Source organism: Copadichromis virginalis, linkage group LG17 (assembly GCF_057382275.1).
Source record: "Copadichromis virginalis isolate Kocher_CV1m ecotype Utaka linkage group LG17, C_Virginalis_male_GT1.1, whole genome shotgun sequence".
In the NCBI taxonomy this organism is placed as follows: Eukaryota; Metazoa; Chordata; class Actinopteri; order Cichliformes; family Cichlidae; genus Copadichromis; species Copadichromis virginalis.
In genome coordinates, this window is record NC_140634.1 from 28870351 (window position 1) to 28890934 (window position 20584).

Sequence of the window (20584 nt, forward strand, 5' to 3'; positions counted from 1 at the left end):
GATCCCTGAGGCTGAATATAGAACTATAGGTTTGCAAGTGTGCAGGACTTCCTGCATTTATAATTAGATCATCCACCCACAGGGCTTTACATAATAAGCCACTACCCCACTGTGACACTGAGCCAGAGCCACTGTAATGGAAAACCTAAATCCCATGCCATGGGTGCCAAGAAATGACCAGATCATACCCCCTACACCCCCACCCCTCGCCCTTCAAACACACACACACACACACGCTCGCACACACATGTCAAAACAAATACAAAATCAACAAGGTAAAAGGCTGGGAGGTCTTTAACAGATGATATGGAAACATGTCACACTTTAAAACACCCTTTAACCAAAGCGAATCTCTGCCTCAGAAACATAGTTCCCTATTTCCATAACATTATATACAGGACAGAACTAGAAGGACGTTAATTCAGTGTATGAATCAAGCTCCAAAAACATTTCCCATTGGACTTTTCTTTCTTGCTGATTGATAAATGTTGACAACTAAAACGAAAACTCGTTTCCAAATTTCATAAAATGAAAGGGAACCAAGTTTAAAAAAAAAGATTTTCAAGTGGAATGCACCTGTAAGATTTCCTGAGAAAATTCCTGCACCTATTTCCCATTTTCCTAGCAAAATCTAAAGGAATAAAGGATGGCTTAAGACTTTTGCGCAGCACTGTGTACAGGATTTTAAAAGCAGCTCTGTCTTAAGTGGTTCATCCTGTCAAGATAGCCTCCATGTAAGTGTTAGTTTCAGACCCCTTTAAAAGAACCATTGGCCTCTGTCCGGTCCTGGGCCCCTTTCCAAGAAGCATCTTAAGACAGAGATTGTAAATCCATTTTATGAAATAATCACAGATTAACGAGTAGTTCGCGTCATATATGGCTAAGAGCATCTCCAAAAGGTCAATAACCCTCAGGATTCACTGTGAACTACAGAATTCATTTTGAGTTTTTATCTCTTTATAGCCAAGGAAAGTACTTCGGCAAGGAGACATCATTTGAAAGCAGAGTTGGAGTAATAAAAGTATTTTGGCCATCAGACTGCTACATAGCTGAAGAAAGGAAATAGGACAGGACCCTGGAGTATCTACACTCCAAGCTGACTGATGATGGAGACTTTGGACGAGACTCTCTGAACATCCAGGATAAGGTGAAGATGGAAAGGAGGAGAAAGGTTTCACGAATGATGGTCTGAAAGTAAGAATGACAGAATAGTAATGAGTTTTAAAAAACAGGGATCGGAGAAAGTTTAGCTCTGGGAAGATCATCTTTGGATCAGAGTAGTGAGGATGAAATTAGTAATGAGGGGAGTGTGACACTGTGAAAGAGCTAATGAGTGTAAGAAAAGCGCAGCAGGAATAAAGGTAAATGTGAATTAACAGATCTTCTTTACTGAACTTCATTGCAACAACATCTGCAACATTACTAATAACATTACTAGCATGGGAAAGAATCGTTGTAGGTTAATTATTAATATAACATCCGTGTGTTTTAATTGCATATAATTAGCCTGATGAAACAAAATAGAATAGATTGATTTCATAATTGATTGAATTGAATAGCTTTGCGCTACTTTGGTTTTGGTGATAGCCTTAAAGTCTTTTTATAAGGCATGTTGCTTGCTTAGCTGAAATTGACAAAGTTTAAAACACAAAACTGACTGTTAAAAAAAAGTTTTGTTTCTAACTCTACAGAATTTAGCAACTGGGGATTGGCTGCTCCTGCAAGGGCCTCAAACGACCACTCCTCCTCTGCATAGTGGGTCCCTGGAACGACCGGCTCATGCCGATCTTTGGGGCCGACTGAGGTACGGCCACCCCTCATGCAACTTCTAGGATTCATGCGTTTTATTGTTATTCCACCAGATTTATTCACATGAAGTGAAACAAAATTACTGGTTAAGGACAACAACCACAACACACATCAAGAGAAATATATATATACAAAAACAACAATAGTTATAGTGTAGTATGAAAAAGAAAACGACTAATGTAAATACAAAAATCAAATAAGAAAGGAAAGGCCGTTTCCAAGCATCAGAGTTGTATGCAGTGGATAGTGTAAATGTTATTTGTGGCTGGGGGCAACAGAGGTTACAGAGGATCACTACAGTTTAACAGTCTTACAGTCCTCCGTCTGGTGGGTATGCTCTTGATGCATTGCAGCCTCCTGCCCAAGCGGAGGGTGGCAAACAGTGTGTGCTGTCTGAATAGATCCTTTCATTTCCAGGAGGATCTGTTCCTGCATCTGCTGATGAAATGTCTTGAGCATCTTCAAAAAAAACCTTCTTCATAGGGTTTTTCTGAATCACTCTTACCTATCTTCACCTACTCTCATCTATGGGCATGAGCGCTGAGTAGTGACCGAAAAGAATGAGATTGCGGATACAACCAGTGGTAATAAGCTTCCTCTGAAAGCTAGCTGGGCTCAGTCTTACAATAGGGTGAGGAGCTCCGCCGTTTGAGAGGGGCTCAGAGTACAGCCACTACTCCTCAACATTGGTTCGGCCACCTGAATAGATGTCTCCTAGGCCCCTCCTGAATGAGGCATGTCCTACCCGGAATAGACCCCGGGTGGAGGTAGCCACGAGAAAATCAGTAGATGAATCTAAAACGCTTCCTTCTAAATACACATGACATTTTCGAGATGAATGACTTTTTCAGTTGCACATGCATCATTATGTGTCACATTTATAGCTGTCACTCTCTGCCAGTGTATCTTCACTGATGTTTAATGATGCTGTTGATTGCTAGCTTTGTTCAGAAAAAAAAGACAGAAAGAAAGAATGAAAATAATCTCTGGCTATCATTCTCAAGATAAAGGCCACACATCATGCATCACGGTGGTAGATTTCTAACAGAATGAGCTGAGGTTTTTAAGGCTCTTTACTTCTTTAGGGCTTATATGGTACATGATGATCAGTAATGCAAGGTCAAAAGCATTTGAGACACTTACAAAGATAAAAATGACTACGCTGTAATGGAGGAATAAAATTAAAATGAGGCTGTGATATATCTCCATGGGGGACAACACACTTTTTAGTGAGGACTGTGAAACTGTACTGCATTCTGGCATCAAGAAAACTGTAAATGCAGACGTGTCATTGGCCTCCTTCACTTCTCTTATCTGAAGTTCTCTTTCACACAGTTTTTCTTCCTGACTCCAGGAATGGAAGGCTCTTCCTCTGTGTCTTACAGTCATTTTCTCTTTTCTTTGTATCTTTTCATCTCACTCTCCTCTTATCTACCAGGCACGGCTGCAATATATCAGCTTTTCCATTTTTATCTCACTATCTTTTCACTCTGCCTCCCAACTCGTATCTATACCTTTTCTCCTCTTTCGTCGCAGAGATTGCTCTGCCCCTAGCTCGCTCAACTTTCATCTTTTCACCCTTTCCTTCTCATTAACACAATCATGCTCTCTCTGATGTGCACCTCGCCCAGCGTTTGTCCTTAACCCGTGGAAATTTATGCGCCATGCATCGTCTTGCTGCAATTCTGGATGAAAATGTTAGTAATATTAGCCTCCCATCTATGCATGCCAATCGCCTCTGGGTGTTCCTTGCTTTATAATAACCCCCGCATCGATTCACAGACCACGGCACGTGCTGAGAATTAAAGGCAGATTGCAAGGAGGCCTCAAAGACAGCATTTTTTCCCCTTAAACTGTTATTGAGAAATGTTTTTCATATAACTGAGCTGAACTGAAACATGCAAATCTACTACTTTGATGATATAATGGTTCAGCACTTGAGTTGCAGTGGTTGAAATTGCCTCGTGCTGCATACAAAAAATATGAAAGGATAAACTGTATATAGATTGTCTTATTACTATTTTGAACACTTTTATTGGGGCTTATTTTACTTCACTAACTTTGCCGTTGGTTTTTGTTAACATGCCTTTTATTAGGATAGAATATGTGCTAATATGTGGATGTGAGTAATGTATAATGTGTTGTTATTTGACACCAAGCAATGATGTAATGTAATACAAATGGAATACATATACCACTGCCATTTACTAACAGTAAATTGTAATATATAATACATATATAATAATAAGTAATATATTCAATTCAATTCAGTTTTAATTATATTGCTCCAATTCACAACAGCAGTCACCTCAAGGTGCTTTATATTATAAGATAAAGACCCTGCAATATTACAAAGAAAACCCAAATATCAAATGGTGCCCTATGAGCAAGAAGTTAGTGACAGTGAAGAAAAAACTTTCTTCTTTAAAAAATAAATAAATAAATAAACTCCTTTAACAAGAAGAAACCTCAGGCAGAATCAGGCAGGGAGGGGCAACTATCTGCTGTGACTGGTTGGGGGTGAGAGAAAAGGGAAGAGAACAATCTCAGAGTGATGCTGAAAAGCATATTTTTAATGATATTGCACAAACCAGTGAGTAACACTATGCACAACATTTGAGTGTCCCTCCTTAAACTGGACAGTAATCACATAAATAATGTAGCATGTGCTAATTAGCACACAGCTCAAGGTACAGCTGAAGCAAACGGGAATGTGCTTAGCTTCACTGTTAACTAGTCCCGCATGCTGACATGCCAACGTATGCTAGTTAGCACAAAACCCCTAAAGTAATTGAAATAAATATAAATAAACTTAGTTTTACTGGAGTATGGTCATGAATGTACTTTTTACACAAAAATGATTTTAACCCGTAGCCTTCGAGATTGACCGCATCATAGTGGGGGTGATGAAGGTGATGTTCCATTTCAAAGACTCCTTCAAATGCAGCCTTCTTTTCCTGAACTTCAAAGGATACATGATGGCACCACTTGGATTTATAATCAGCACCAATCCATGCGTCCATTAGAGTTTCATTTCAAAGTGAACTAATTCTGATATTTCACTATGAACCAAAGCTGGGAACTTTGTTTCCAAAGGCCTGATTTCTCAGGTTTGTTATGTGTGAGTCATTACTTTGCTTTACTTTCCTGCAATGAAATAATGCTGAGTCATCACAGAGACAACCACTTAAACAGAATAAATCAAACATCCCTTATCTATTGACCCCACAGGATTTACTGCAACAGAATGCTCTCTAAAGAAAGTTTCCAATTTACAGAGTTTAACTTTTTTTGAAACAGCACACATGATTTATTTTTGAATTGTATATGAGCCATTTATCAGCTTTTTGAGAAACAGTTTGTCGCTATGGGCACTCATTAAGTGGTGACAGGAGCAGTGCTCATACATACAAATGACTTTACCATTGAAGTTTATCTAAACATGCAGAGTCAGCAAATGTCTAAAGTACCCTACTCGATATGGCTGCTGTTAAAAGATTATAGATTTCCCATAATGTAAATAAAACGCATAAATATTTGAAGATGCTCAACAGCAGCTATAAGACTACTGCACTGAACTGCATTTGTACTTGTGTTTCAGAAAGCTGACAAGGACCACTGCGGCACTTTCATGGTGATAAACTGTACTTTTAGGCAGCGTGATAATCTCTGCAAAACGTTAACTTCTCCCTTTATGATTATGAAGTGTTTCCTCTGTGTTTTGCAACCTTCTCTGCCCTTTTCCTCATTGTGTCATTTAAAAAGAATGCTGACATTTATTTTATTATGAAAAAGTGAGTCTAAAATTAATCAAATTGTAAAATAATCCTAACAACAAGCCCTTTTAAAAATGTATTCACTTATTTTGATATTCAGCCTCTGTTGTCTACACAATCGCTCTCAATTATCTTTGGCAATAAATGCCCTGGAATTATAATCAGGCTGCACTGATCATGGGGGCGTTGTAAACAGATTGATGAAAACCAGCTTTGACAACTCCAATCCACCCAGTTATGATCATGTGGGTCCACATGGGCAATAAACCACAGCGGAGATTACGCTGAATCTGTTCTTGATGGGAACAACTCACTATGGGTGTAATTAAGGCTTAATATGATCTAATCTCTCACTTTTGAAACCCTGAGTCTATCAGCGATCCTGATCCACCAGCAAACCATTGGGCATTGTGGGAATGTTCATTAGTCACTGTAATTGGCTGGTGATAGAATATCTGGACCAGATATTAAAGCCAGGAGGTTACCTGCCAGGAGAAACAAGAAATTCACGTCTCTTATCTAATTCCATTATTAATAACGGCAACAATGTTTTACTGTCACTTGAGTAATTAAAAATACAGTGTGGATAACATCACTCGATCATTATTGTAGCCTTTTTGTGCACTTTTGTGGACTTCCTTTTCCAATAAGAACAAGGCAGTATAGGTAGTAGATCCTAAAAAGCATGAAAAGAGTCTCATTTATATGTATTTAAAGAAGACTCACAATGTGACACGCTCTTGCTGGAATGAGCAGCTGACCTTAATATATATCATTACCAATTTTATGACTCTCTACTTGTGCTTGTAAGCGGTTTATTTAAGATTCATTGTGAGGATGAGCTTTAATAGCAGAATGTGAATTTGTGAACGTGCCTTGGGTTGCTGCTTTACTTAAAGATACACTCAAAAATTGTTTTACTGCCATGTTTTACTGAAGCAGCAAGCATGTGATGTTGTGTATTTTCATACACACGTCCCTTTTGGTTATCCTATAAAGTAACAATGGTCATTTTTCAAACTGGCTGCAGAAATGAAACTGATTTTATACACCCCCTGTGTCCTGTAACCCCTTCAAGCGAGGACATTGCAGATGGATATTAGGTCACTTTCTGCATCAGTGTGGTCAGAGTCTGATACTGGCATGACCACATTTGTGATCATACTTTTCCAGGGTCTCTGCCAGCAGCCATTGCTGGATTCATTTTCCAAAACTCCATGAGCTCTTTCACTGATCAGGCACTTCTCTGTTGGGAAATACCATGGTAACGGCGCTGGCAAGAGCTGACCTTGGCCATCATAACAAACACATATGCATAATGCACAAACACACACTCTGCTGCTGCTGCTGCTGCTAGAGTTCCCCACCAGAGCTAGGCAATTGACATACTGTATCCCCCATGGCCACGGGGCCTCACTAGTCAGAAGTGAACAGTAATCAAAGTAGACACACAGGTCGAACTTTATTATCAACCACTCGATACCAGCTGCAAGTCCTCCAACAGACAGGAAAGAACAATTTGGATTTTCAGACACAGGGCATGGAGGATTGGTTTGAAGCTTTTCAACTTGATCCTTTTGGATGTTGAACTGAAGTTTCAGAACTTTAAGACCGCAAGTGTGGCACACTGAAGCTGATGACCTGACAAAGGACGTGGAAATCTCGTAGGTAGGACGGGATTCATTCCCTCTCTTTCATACTTTGTTTTTCACCGTTTGTCACTGAGTCATGAAAATGGCAAGATAAACAAGCTAAACTGCACTTTTTTAATGGCTGATTTTGTAGCTGCTGGGAAATGCTAAACCTTTGTGCTAATGCACACCAAAGAAGCTGGCATCTAAAAGGCCTGTACTGTCAAAAAAAAAAAAAAAGAACAAAAAATCTTTGAGATTAAATGGATAACATCCTCAAAGGGAATGTCTGATATTTTTATATTATTCCTTTGCCTCTGAAAAAACACTTGTTCTCACCTAGACAACTAGTTGAAAGTGAATATCTGATCATTTCATGGTGTTCTGCCCACTGAAATCTGATTAAATTACATAGTGTGGAACATGGTACATTTCACAGCATGAATATTTTTTGTATCCATATTGATTATATAACATTTTGCTTGTTTTAATTTTTAAAAGACCCAACTGCTTGTTTTTTAATCTGAACATGTCACTATGTGTACTTTTATGATATTTAGTACATGTTTACGAAAGGTTTCCTCAACATCATCAAAGGCTAGAATATAAATGAGGCACCTATGAACTATGGCTTTCCATTATGTTAGTTAAAGTACTATGAAAAAGACAGAAAACATTAACTCCAATAACCAGTGTCACATCACTGAGGAACTACAGTAAAATGACCTGGAAGAAACAAATCAGAGTTGAGCAGAGAATGTCTTGTTTTTCCAGGAAATATACCATTAAACAGTGCTGTAATGTTAATAACCTCCAGCAATTGGCATAAAACAATTTGGACATTTTCTGGGCCAATCAATATTTGCAAGCATGAAACAACTTACACCCAGTGCTTAGATTAACCTTACCATAAAATGCTATTCAGGCATGAAGAGATCATTCCACAGCCAGTAAATGAAAAATTATTACCACTCTATCAAAAAAAGGAGGTAATATTCTTTGGGCAGACGATGTGTGACCAGCACCGGCAGGTGTAGATAACAGTAGGAATTTCTTGAAATTGTCATCATTTTGGTATTTCGGTGACCCAACGTGAACTTGACTGTGGTGGACTAGAAAGAAAGGTGCAGCAGGTTTGTTGGTAGTGATAAGAACATGTAGTTCAGTCATCTGGGTGCTTTTTTGTGGCTTGAGTTGGTATACCCAAGTATAGCACCTAGATCAAACTCTTTAAAAATTATGCTTGTGCAAGTTATTTTAATATACATTTTAATATTTAATCTATTATATATTATTGGGTGCTTCAGTTATTTATTTATTGCAAATGTATTAGACCACCACCCAGGGTAAGATTTATCCTTAAGCTGCCATAAATTTACATTATTGGTAAACTATATATTTATTTGTGTTTCTGCAATGACTAACCCACTGGTATGTGCAAAATCACAAAATGTTAGTTTTAATGCTAAAATATAATTATTGTTGTTATCTGTGAATTCTCAAATGTGCTATTTTATAAAAAGGCAGAAGAAAGTAAAGCACTTTTTTTTGGTTTAGGATGTGAAATTACAGTTATTTATTTGCATTCCTGAAGAGAAAAATTAGTTTTAGCAATTAAATGTTCCTACTACTACTACTACTCCTAGGGATCTATGGGTTAAAGTTAAAGCAAAGCAAGTCTGCTGTCCGTCTACAGAAGGCCTCTGTGAGCCTCGATCCTTCTAAGAATGCCGGGTTTGGTTTTTGTCCTTTTTTCGAATTCATATTTTCTGGAACTACAGATGTTTCTCAGTAATTTATGTGACAGCCATTAGCTTTAGTTTTCAGAGGCAGTTTCCCAAGTTCATAAAAGGGCTCTAAAAGACTATAAAACTGTTTCAGTGGCAATAAATTGTGAATTGAGTGGTATTTCCCTCCACTAAAATATATGCACCACAAAGCCACAAATATTTGTATTAAATAATAACAACAGCAACAAACTTCTTCTTCTCTACTTTCATTTTCAAACTTTACATGCGTCCAGTGTCAGCGCATTATCCTGAATCCATCCAACTGAGATCCAAACGCAGTGTGAGGCACTCAACCGCAGAGACACTACAGAAAGGTGGCTTTCTGACCCCATTGGTCCACAGTGGTCCCATAATGGGGAAGACTGGGCAAAGTACAGTGGACTTGAACTCCCCTTCAGAGGTCAAACAAGCAGTTCCCTTTGAGGAGCTGGATCGTGTGGCGCCCCCTGCAGATAATAAGAAGAATGTGGAAGAGCCTCCTGACAGGGGAAGCTGGAAGGGCAAGTTTGATTTCCTCCTCTCATGTGTTGGATATGCCATCGGTTTAGGAAATGTGTGGAGGTTTCCCTATTTGTGTGGCAAAAATGGTGGAGGTAAGAGCTATGCAATTTATTAGAACTTCAGAGTTTTTCTAATTCCTGTATACAAGATCTTACCAAATATATTTTGTTTGTCTGTTTGATGTGTTTGTATCAGGGGCCTTCCTGATCCCATACTTTATGACACTGGTCTTTGCTGGGATACCGCTTTTCTTCCTGGAAACAGCTCTGGGACAGTTCACTTCAGTTGGAGGACTTGGGGTGTGGAGACTAATCCCTATGATGAAGGGTAATGTATAAAGAAAAATATGGATTTACATTTCATTGTGTACATTTAGAATTCACCCATGTATATTCCGAGTAAGGATTATGAGCATCGTGAAAGCTATATACATCAGAAATCGGCGTTATTTTAGTGACTGAACTTGTTCCCATTCTGTGAGACCTTAATTACCTGTACAGGAACTTCCAGTGTCTTATTCTTTCCTGCTCCTTTCCATATTATTATTATTATTATTACTATTACTATCATTATTATTATTATTATTATTATTATTATTATTATTATTATTATTATTATTATTATTATTATTATTGTTGTTGTTGTTGTTGTTGTTGTTATCCACAATTATTTTTGACATCTTGCTAAATGCTCTCCTGTTTGGGGATAGCAATAACACCATTGCCCCGACACTAAAATAACTCGAGTGAAGCACTTCATTGCAGATCCTCAGGCAGCAGAGACAGCAACAATGCCAGTGAGCGTGATGCAAAGCCAAAAGCAACTGAGCATTAGAAACAGCACAATGACAACTCTGCCAATAATAAAGATGATGATGACCATGTTAGTTTTTCTCTGTCACGCAACATCATTTTTAAAATTAGTTAGTAACTTGTGTATCTTTCCCCTCTTCCTTTCTTTTCATTACATACAACCTTGCATGTTAGCTGACCTGTAAAACATTGTATTGTGCAACACTGACACTTGTTCTCGCTTCAGGAGTTGGTCTGGCTGCAGTTGTTTTGTCCTTCTGGCTCAACATCTACTACATTATCATCATTGCTTGGGCGCTCTACTACTTATTCAACTCTTTTGGTTCGGTATGTTACATAATCAGTAGCAAACCTGCAACACAGAAAAGAAGTTGTAAACACTGTCATACATGCTAAGTTGAGTCAACCTGTGCTTGTATTTGAATCCAGCATTTATGTAGCAACTTCATTAGTCTTCAAGAACTATCTTTGTCATTGACTTTGTCTATTTGGTATCAAGTGAGCACAGTCTACAAATTTTGGAACAATTTTAGAACAAAATTCCTCAATATAAAACAGTCAAGACTTTGAATATCTCATTGTCTTTAGTCCATAATATCATCAAAAGATTCACAGAATCTGGAGAAATCTCTGTGTGCAAGAGATAAGATCAAAAATCAGCATGAGTACATGTTAGCTTTGTGCCTTCAGGAAGCACAGCATTAAAAACCGGCATCATTATGTCATAGACGCAACATCCTCCGCACTAACGAGTAGAGGGACCATCTGGCTTGTTATTAGCACTCAGTTCCTAAGCACGCATCTTGCCAGGCTTTTGGACTGGGCTGATTTTGCCAAAGCCAATTAGGAATAGGGAGCTTGCTACAAAGGCACTGTCAGTGCTAAAGGATATATGCAGGTTACAGTACAACATAAACTCCCATAACGATGAGCAAAAGAAAAACAAAATATGATTTACGAGATTTTATTTCTGTTTTAGTTACATTTTACACAGTCCCCCAACTCTTTTGGAATTAGGGTTGTTGGTCTTCATCAGCAGAAAAAGCTGTAAAACTTATTAAAATAAGAAAAGATAAAAAATAAAATAAAAATTTAAAAGTTGATGTAGGTCCAATACGAAACCTGCTAATTTATACTAATCTTATAGTATGTTGGACTCAGTTTTCTTTTATCCCATTTTCCAGACATACTTTTGCCACCTCGTCCATAAGTAAGGTTATTTAGGATTTGTTTACCATCTTTCTCAGTGTGCAGTGGTTTTCTTTCTCTGCATTATCATTCTGCTTTGGTATTTCTCTGCATGACTGGCTGCCTTTAAGAAGCCCGATGGCAGAAATGTAAAGACTTTGCAGGCATAAGTTTCTTGTACTGGGAAAACTACGAAGCAGGAAAAAAAGGGTTGTCATTGTTGTTCAGTGTTTTTAGCTGAAGGTCAAAAACAGACTGAGTTCATTAAATGTCATTTTCACTGTTGGGTGGTTTGCCTTTCTGTCTCTGTCGTTGTTTCTTTTGTTTGGGAAAGTCTTTGTGGTTTGCAGTTTTGATGATTTTTCCTCCTAGAACCTGTTTTTGTTCATGCATACTGTATGCTGTGTATGCAGGAGCTGCCTTGGCAAAGCTGTGATAACCCCTGGAACACGGAAAAATGTTTTTCCAACTACAGTCTGACAGACACCACCAACTTGACCAGCGCTGTCACCGAGTTTTGGGAGTAAGTTAATATGAGATATTCTGCACGAGAATGTATAGAGAGGTATATCTGGAAGCTCTTGGTGCTTATCTCCGTCTGGATTCAAAGAATGCCTGTGTGTGTTTCTGAAGGCGTAACATGCACCAGCTGTCTAATGGCCTGGAGGAACCAGGAGAGCTACGCTGGCCCTTAGTGGGCACTCTTGGGCTGGCGTGGGTTCTTGTCTACTTCTCAATCTGGAAAGGAGTTGAATGGACGGGAAAGGTGAGTCTCTCTGCCCCCGTTTCTGTTAATTCTCTTCTTTTGTGTTGTTTAGGCTTTGTGTTTTCATCAGTCTCAGACCACTCGGTTTACACTGGCCAGTATTTTTATCAGCACCTCTTTCTGCCTCCCACTCCCTTAATATTAAAGCTTTAATCATGAAAACATGACCAGACGTTGAGCTTTTCATGATGTAAACCTCATGTTGTGGTTGTTGCCCGAGTAAGTGGGTGAAACCTAATAAAAGGAAACATGAATTCAGAGATATTATAAGTTGAACATTTGTATTTTTTTAGGACTACTAGCTGCAGCAGGCTATAAAGTTGGTGCGTTCAGCATATTTGAGAGTCAGATGCAAACAGTGGCATGGAAATAACAAAAAAATCTTCATTTTTTTCTTATCTGACTGAAGCACCGATCAGCTGAAAATTATGTTTAATTTTCAGTTTTTGTTTAAATGTATTTAAATCTTTCATGATTTCCTGACTCTTCTCTTAAATCATCTCTCTGTTTGAGTGCACCCTCTTTCATTACTAAAGTTTTATGTATCTGAATATAAAAGCTAACCTGGTCCGTGGCACATCATAAAATTATTTTAATAAAACTTAAAAGGAACAACAATGCTGCATATATTACAAAGTGTCATTATTTATGCCATTTTTATTTTATATTATATAATGATGCAGAAGCTGTGTGTGAAAAAGTGCACCCTCACTCACTCTCTCCATAGGAATTAAGAGGGCAAGTAGAAGCCAGGTGCTGCTAATCACATTCAACTGATTAATCATCAGCAAGTTTGTGCAAGCTTTTTCATGAGTGCAAAACATTCAAGACAGTTGCCAGTCTTCCCAGGAGCAAATTCAACCCAAGGTCAGATGGTGCAATTGCAGACAAACTGCATAAAAAACCAAGAGCTACATTTTAGCCTTAGTTAACATTTTAAATGTTAAAATTCATAACAGTACAATTAGAATAAATGACTTAAAGAGTTATGGCTGTACGGCTTAGTTACATCTAAACAAACTACAGGATTTCTGGAACAGATGAGACCAGTGTGGAGATGTTTGGCCACAATACCCAGTGCCATGCTTGGCAAAAACCAAACAAGCATATCAGCACAAACACCTCATACCAGCTGTCGAGGACAGTAGTGGAAGGTTGCACCTACATTTTGAGTTGACCGTGAACTCATTTGTATAGCAAAATACTCTAGCATCAAATGCAAAACCATATGATAGCTAAAGGTTAGTCGAAAACGGAGTAGTTGATCCCGAGCACAGCAGCATATTTACAACAGGATGTTTGATGTAAAGAAATCAAGGTAATTCAGTGCCCAAGTCAAAGTCCAGACTTCAACCTGATTGAAGAGACTTTAAGAGAGCTGGGAGAAAATTCCTTCACAATGATCTGAGAGACTGAAAAGTCATACAGAAAACCATCACTTCATGTTATTTCTGCTAAAGACATCTCTATGAGCTACTGAATCACTGGGTGCACTGTTTTTCACACACTGCTTCTGCATTTTGGTTTAGTTTTTGTTAAATAAATAATGATATATTAAATTGCATTTAATATAGAACCTGCTAAGAACCAAATCATTGTTTAGGATGTCCTGATATCTTAAACCTAAGAACTGAGAGACAGTATTTTCTTCCAGTTTCAGATGTTTGCATCCGCTGTCATTTTTCTGTGCACATCCAATCTCTCTTTTACCATTTTATTCAAATTGAAATAGAAATAGCTTCAAAATGCAAGATTTGACTACTGCTGGACAATTTAGAGGTGATAGAAAAATCTTCACTTTGCCTACTACCTGGGATTTCAAATTACCGCAAGTAAAGTATATGAGCAGAAACACATTTACACATTCACCGCCAGGGATAATTGGATTTTAATGTGCGGCATCTGAGAGCAGTGAGAAAAATGAATTTCCCAAAGGCCCTGGCCTTGATGGACATTACCAATTAAGGATAATCATCATGCACAAGAACTATGGGACACATCCTACAGATCTTTTGGCAAAGAGAAATGATGGAAATATTTCAGTAGTTCCCTTTTCTGTACACTGTTTTGCATCTCTTTTGATGTAATTATTTAGAGCAAATAGCATGTTTGCAATTTTGATAATTTGAAAAGCAAATCCATCTCAATATCTTAACAGAAATGTGTTTAAAAATATGCAAACAGCATACTCAGTCCTATAAAATGTTTTGGACTTTTCAACATTTTTAATTCTCTTTCATTTAAATAATTAAAAATAAATCATTCTGTCTTTCAGGTAGTGTATTTCTCAGCCACCTATCCCTACTTCATGCTGTTCATCCTGTTCTTCAGGGGGGTCACACTCCCTGGAGCCATAGATGGGATTCTCTTCTACATTACTCCAGACTTCAATAAGCTCGTCAGATCTGAGGTTCATAGTTTGCACAAATCCTCATCTAATTACCCACGCGTCTTAACAAACAAACACCAGTAATTACACTATGTTGTCTCACAGGTGTGGCTGGATGCAGCAACTCAAATCTTCTTTTCATACGGACTGGGCCTGGGATCGCTCATCGCATTGGGAAGCTACAACTCTTACAACAACGATGTCTACAAGTAGGAGCAGGAAATCCAAAGTGTTGTAGAATCCTCTTTTGTAGACGATGCACAGACAGTGATGCTCTTTTCTTCTCTGACTGATGTTTTCTCAGGGATGCAATCATAGTATGCTGCATCAACTCTTGCACCAGCATGTTTGCTGGATTTGTCATCTTCTCCATCGTAGGCTTTATGTCCTACATCACGAAGAAACCCGTGCACGAACTGGCAGCATCAGGTGAAAGTCATATTTTATAACTTATAAGAAATTGTTCATTATTCAGATTTGATTACTTCTGGATTAAATATTTTTAATGTACATATTAGAAGCATTATGAAGTTTGAAACTAAAAAACATTTTAAAAATAATAATATAATATTGCATACAGACACAGGCCATCGGTGGTCAAAGAGAGAAAAATATTTGATGTGGTTTTACTAAATTAAGCACGAATTGCTACTATGTGCAGGTTTAAAATAATTATTCTCACTAATCAGATGGTAGGGTCAGAATTTAGCATAAACAACATGAAAGCACAGATTCATCGTGCTTTGCATCAACAGTTCCAGATAAATGCTATTTGTAATATTTTCTTGGCACACATTAGGTCTCTTAGTAACACCTTAGTCCAGCTGAGCATGTTTAAACGGCACAGCCTTCCTGAGTACTGTTTCTGACCATTTCCATCTATTTATGACCTCAGCCGTCTTCTGATGGCTGCTTGCAACAGGATTATGTGCCATGTTATGAAGTTTGAATCACCATCTCAAATGACCTCTGTAGTTACCAGATCTCAATCCAGTTGATTGGTCCAAGTTGGTGGAATCAACAAATCTGCACCAACTGTCTGATGCAATCAAGTCAGTAAGGACCAAAATCTGTGAGGATGTTTCCAGAACCTTATTGAATCTATGCCAGGAAGGATTAAAGTAATTCTAAAGGCAAAAAGAGGTCAAAATAGGTATTAATGATGTGTATCTAATATAGTAATTCATATAATGTTATAAGTTAAAGCATTTATAATTTTAATAATTTGTCTCGTTTGCAATTTTTAGGTCCAGGGCTGGCATTTTTAGCGTATCCTCAGGCAGTCACACAGCTTCCCATGTCCTCGCTATGGGCCATCCTGTTCTTCTCCATGCTCATGATGTTGGGCCTGGACAGTCAGGTACCATCAATCCAGATGTTGTAATAGAGATATTACAACTGATTAATTGGTGATTGCTATAAGTTTATAGATGAACTAAACTAAGATACTGGTGCTCTCTTTTAATAACAAACCACATTCTTCACGTCATCGTGTTTTAGTTCTGCACAGTAGAGGGCTTCATCACAGCTCTGATGGATGAATATCCCATGGTTTTACGAAAGAGGAAGAAGGTCTTCATCCTCATTGTCTGCTTCATCTCCTTCATCGTCGGCTTCTCTAACATCACGCAGGTGCTGCATGAACTCTGCATTAGGTCACTATAAAATGAACAAAGTAAAGAGGGTTTTAACCATCCAAAGAATGCGTGTAAACCTGTTTAATATTATAAGAGGACGGTCTTGAAACCCAGCTCGTGTGAACTCTTGCGCATTTTTCCGACACAAGGGAAAAGAGCTCTTGCATTATGCATAATGACAAAACGATCTCACAACAACCTGCGGTGTACTCTCATCATGCATATTTTATTCAATGAAGAGAGGGATGGTAATATTTGGTCTCTAAAGTAGTTATGCGTGTTCCTGTATGTGTGTTGAAATCTCCTAGGGTGGTCTCTATGTGTTCAAGCTGTTTGATTACTACTCCGCCAGTGGGATGTGTCTGCTCTTCCTCGTCTTCTTTGAAACCATTTCCATATCCTGGTTTTATGGTAGGAAATCCATTTTCTTTTCATTAAAAAAAAAAAGAAGAATTAAGCAAATATTACAACTTGAAATTAAATGTAACCACATTGGTAATAATTTGAGTCATTCTGGACGAAATGTAACAATGACTCCAGCATTTAAATTTCCTACTTAGCTGTTCAACAGGAAATTACATCTATAAATCTCTGCCATCTTGGCTTCCCTTTCCCACCCCCACCATTATGGCTTTGTTCTGGCAGTCGCTCTCTCCTCATTAACACCAACACTCCCTTTGCCCTCCTCTCTTTATGCCACAGGAGCTGAAAGATTTTATAAGAACATCGAGGACATGATCGGCTATCGGCCATGTGGCTGGTGGAAGCTTTGCTGGATGATCTTCACACCTCTAATTTGCTTGGTAGGAGAAAACTGATTATGGATTTGACCTCTATGACCTTCACCTAGAGGTGCTTAATTCTTTAAATTTGTAATTTTCAGTCAGGCTTTGTTCTTCTGCCAGGAAATCTAGGGATCCATCAAGCTAAAGCACTGGCCTTAGGTAGAGAATTGATCTAATTTGTATTCTAATTTGTATTTGACCTCATGGACGGTCAGGTCCTTTGGGAAATCTTGCAAAGTTAGTCCTGTATTGAAAAAGAACACTGAGGGAAATTTGGAAGAAATTGCAAACTAGACAATGCTTTGATAATCTGATTGTCTAAGAATAAGCAGAATGTTATTTTAACCAGGAACACTGTTGGATAGTTTGTCTGTTGTCGCATGTGGTCTAAAAGAAAAGCTAATGACAATTAACCTCGACTGGACTGTTAGCATGCCAACTCATGCAAGTCAATAAAGTACACATTGTACTTGGTGAACAGAGGTATTTCAGCAGGTATTTTTGTGTGGGTTAGCATGCTAGTATTTTGCTCAAAGCACGGCTATGTCTAATGATGCAAAACCCAATCAATCTACAGTATGTGCAAAAATCAATGCTTGTTTCTATATATTTCACATCTAAGGAGCTAGACCTTAGTGCCACTTTTGAAAGTATTTCAAGTTTAATCTCAAAATGTAAACTTGTATATAAAAAAGTGCTTTTGTTGGGGTTTTTTTTCTTACATATATTTGCTTCCGTTGCGCAGCCATGTTTTCTGAACATCTGTTTTGGATTGTGGCTTTAATTTTCACTCTTCTTCAGTTCAGTCCTTGTACCTGATCATTTTCAGAGGAATTCAAGTTTTGTTGTTGCTTGTTAAGACATTTAACACTGACTCATTAAAAAATAAAGTTACACCTGACAGGGAGCGAAACAAAAGGCGTCCAACATCCAAAGAAGAGCTTTGAATGTCCTTGAGAACTAATCCTGAAGACTACTTAAAGAAAGTCACCAAATACTTACCTTTACATCGTTAGACTATTTTTTATTTTTATTTTTTACCTTATTTGCTGTATATCTATGTATGTTTGCACGTGTTGAATAAACTCCTGCAACCATCTCCCATTTTCCTAGCAAAGTCTTGGCTCAAGACGTTTGTACAAAACTGCTAAGCACAAGTTTCCTGGCTTATCTAGACCCTCAGGTTATGAATAATTACTGCACTGGAGTATATTGATATATGAATATTATAATTTTATTTTGTAGGGAGTGTTTACCTTTAGTGCCATTGAGATGTCTCCTCTCACCTTGGGGAAGTATGTGTACCCCCTGTGGGGCCAAGCGATTGGCTGGCTCATGGCAATGTCCTCCATGGTACTCATCCCAGGCTATGTTATCTACATGTTCTGCAGCACCAAAGGCAGCATCAAACAGGTACAAACATCTTACACAACTCTCTCAGATTCTGATTTTAATCATCTCAGGCTAAAAGAAAATTATGCAATAAAGTGTTGAAAAGAGAATATACAGGTAACACATAAGATTAAAAATGGAAAAAGTCCTGGAAGGCTGAAGTTCATCTCTTATAAAGACTGTAGTTATTCAGGAAGAACAGAATTGATGGTTTTTGCTCAAGGCCGACATTATTATTCTGGTTTTAGGCAGGAAAGTATATTTTTGAAGACGTGCACTGCTTGTGACAGTAAATATTTACAAAGCAGCTTTACGTCTCTGCTGCTGATTCCTGTGAGATATTTAACTTCGGGCTAAAGAGCATATTTTGTTAACTTTTTACATTATTCATGTGTGAATGTGAGTACAATTTCAGCCAATACTCTCACCCGGGTTCAAATCATAATCATTTAATCATATTGTGATGTAATAGTTGTTGTTTTTTTTACATGTCCAGCGTTGGCGGAGGATGACAACTGCCCAGGAGGATGAAAGGCGATCAGGGCAGAATGAATTCACACACACAGACAGCGTGGGTGAAGCACCTGTCTAAACCTGATTGTCCAAGCTAAATAAATCTGTCTGCCAGGACTTAATGTAGTTAATATTGGAAGTTAACAATTTGATGGATGGATGGATGGATGGATGGATGCAGTAAATCTCTGGACTACAGTGTCTAACCATCCTTCAACTTGAGTTGAAGTAAATAAAGAAGATGAATAAGTATTTTTGACATAGATATTGTTTCAGTAAAAGTTATGGCAAGCAAGTGAATGATACAGGTCACAATAAACCTGTATACAAAGCCCATATGTACAATAAACCATCATGAATGTAAATCCACATGCTCTTCATAAATTGCAGCACAATGAAGGCCTTTGTTTATAACGTTACTGCAAATTTAATGAATATTGTTGTACTGCGAAATGGAACTGTTAAAACTGGTAAAACTCGATTTCAAGTATAAAACTCTATTAATGGGGAACCCCAATATTTCATTTAAAGAACCAACCAGTTACTGTGATGTAGTTATTCTCAGCAACACAGTATTGCTTCAGTTGTCTGTAGGTCACATTTATCTGACCAAGACCTAAAATGAAAAGTAATATTTCTCATGATAATCTTTACAATAAATAAGGAAATCTACACGTTATTTACCATATGCTGTTTTTCAGTTAACACAGTTTTGAAATACCTGTTTTTAGTTTTTAATTATGTATATTGAAGTTAAGTATGTATATTGAAGAGTTTGATTAAAATATTAGAGAACTGTAAATATAATTGTTTTGTTATATTTATGCACTGTCTATAAAACATGGATGTAGGTCCAGGAACTGAGAAGTGAAGCCAATGTGGAAGTGCCTTAAACTTAAATTCATTCACCTGACCAGCAGGGGGCGACTACTCTGGTTGCCAGAAGAAGTTTGATTGTTTAATCTTTATTATAACATTACCCTGTTATTCAAGTAAACACTTTACTAATGGGTTTATGGTTTTAACCACTATGTCTTGCTTAATACAAGATAGTGTTTATTTTGTATATAATGGTCAGATTTAGAGTAAAACAGATGGTAAAATAGGGTGATGTCAAAAATGCAGAGGCGGAAGTCAATAAACTAGTGGGTTGGATACATCCATATTTTATAAACAGTCTATGCTTGTATTAAGTGTATTTTTAAACTATGAAACTTTTCATGATAAATGTTTTCAAACTCTGTTTTATAAGGTGAATGTGAAAACCAAGCATCTTAAAAAAGAAAAGTAAAAGAAAAGACACTTTTTTCATCTCCAAAATTTTGTTTGGTTTTTAAAAGCTTCATTAAGCTTAATTTTATCAATACATAAAAAAAAACACGTAATGCTTAAGTATGTTTGTAAAACTTAAAATGACTGAATATAGTGAAGCAAGGTTTTCTTTGGACTGCAACTTTATGATCTGTATTAAAGATATACCCTGATATTGCTTCAGTGTTCATGTTAATAAAATGTATACCATTGGCACTTGGGATGTCAATTCTTCATTTCTCATCAGCTAGTTAGAAGTCAGTAACTTCAGTATATACAGCTGT

The 20584-nt window shown here is 37.6% G+C and overlaps 1 protein-coding gene across 2 annotated transcripts; it reads left to right on the top strand.

The window, feature by feature from the left end:
* Positions 1-7089: 7089 nt before the first annotated feature.
* On the top strand, positions 7090-20520 carry slc6a1l (solute carrier family 6 member 1, like). 2 transcript variants are annotated; one of them, XM_085435852.1, is made up of 15 exons: positions 7090-7253; positions 9240-9599; positions 9703-9834; positions 10546-10646; positions 11921-12030; positions 12141-12273; positions 14549-14683; positions 14768-14871; positions 14967-15091; positions 15910-16022; positions 16163-16294; positions 16608-16710; positions 17002-17102; positions 18330-18497; positions 18973-20520. In XM_085435852.1, exons 2-15 carry the CDS (start codon positions 9359-9361, stop codon positions 19066-19068), a joined length of 1794 nt encoding a protein of 597 aa, XP_085291978.1. In that variant the 5' UTR covers positions 7090-7253; positions 9240-9358; the 3' UTR covers positions 19069-20520. The 2 variants fall into 2 exon arrangements, with proteins under 2 accessions (XP_085291978.1, XP_085291977.1); XM_085435851.1 differs by lacking the exon at positions 7090-7253 and having other exon boundaries at positions 9081-9599.
* Positions 20521-20584: the final 64 nt, after the last annotated feature.

Coding starts and splice junctions, on each gene's coding strand:
- slc6a1l (XM_085435851.1), top strand. CDS start 9,230: ATGCGTCCAGTGTCAGCGCATTATCCTGAATCCATCCAACTGAGATCC. Junction 14,872..14,966: donor TACAACAACGATGTCTACAA/GTAGGAGCAGGA, acceptor ATGTTTTCTCAG/GGATGCAATCATAGTATGCT. Junction 17,103..18,329: donor TCACACCTCTAATTTGCTTG/GTAGGAGAAAAC, acceptor TTTATTTTGTAG/GGAGTGTTTACCTTTAGTGC.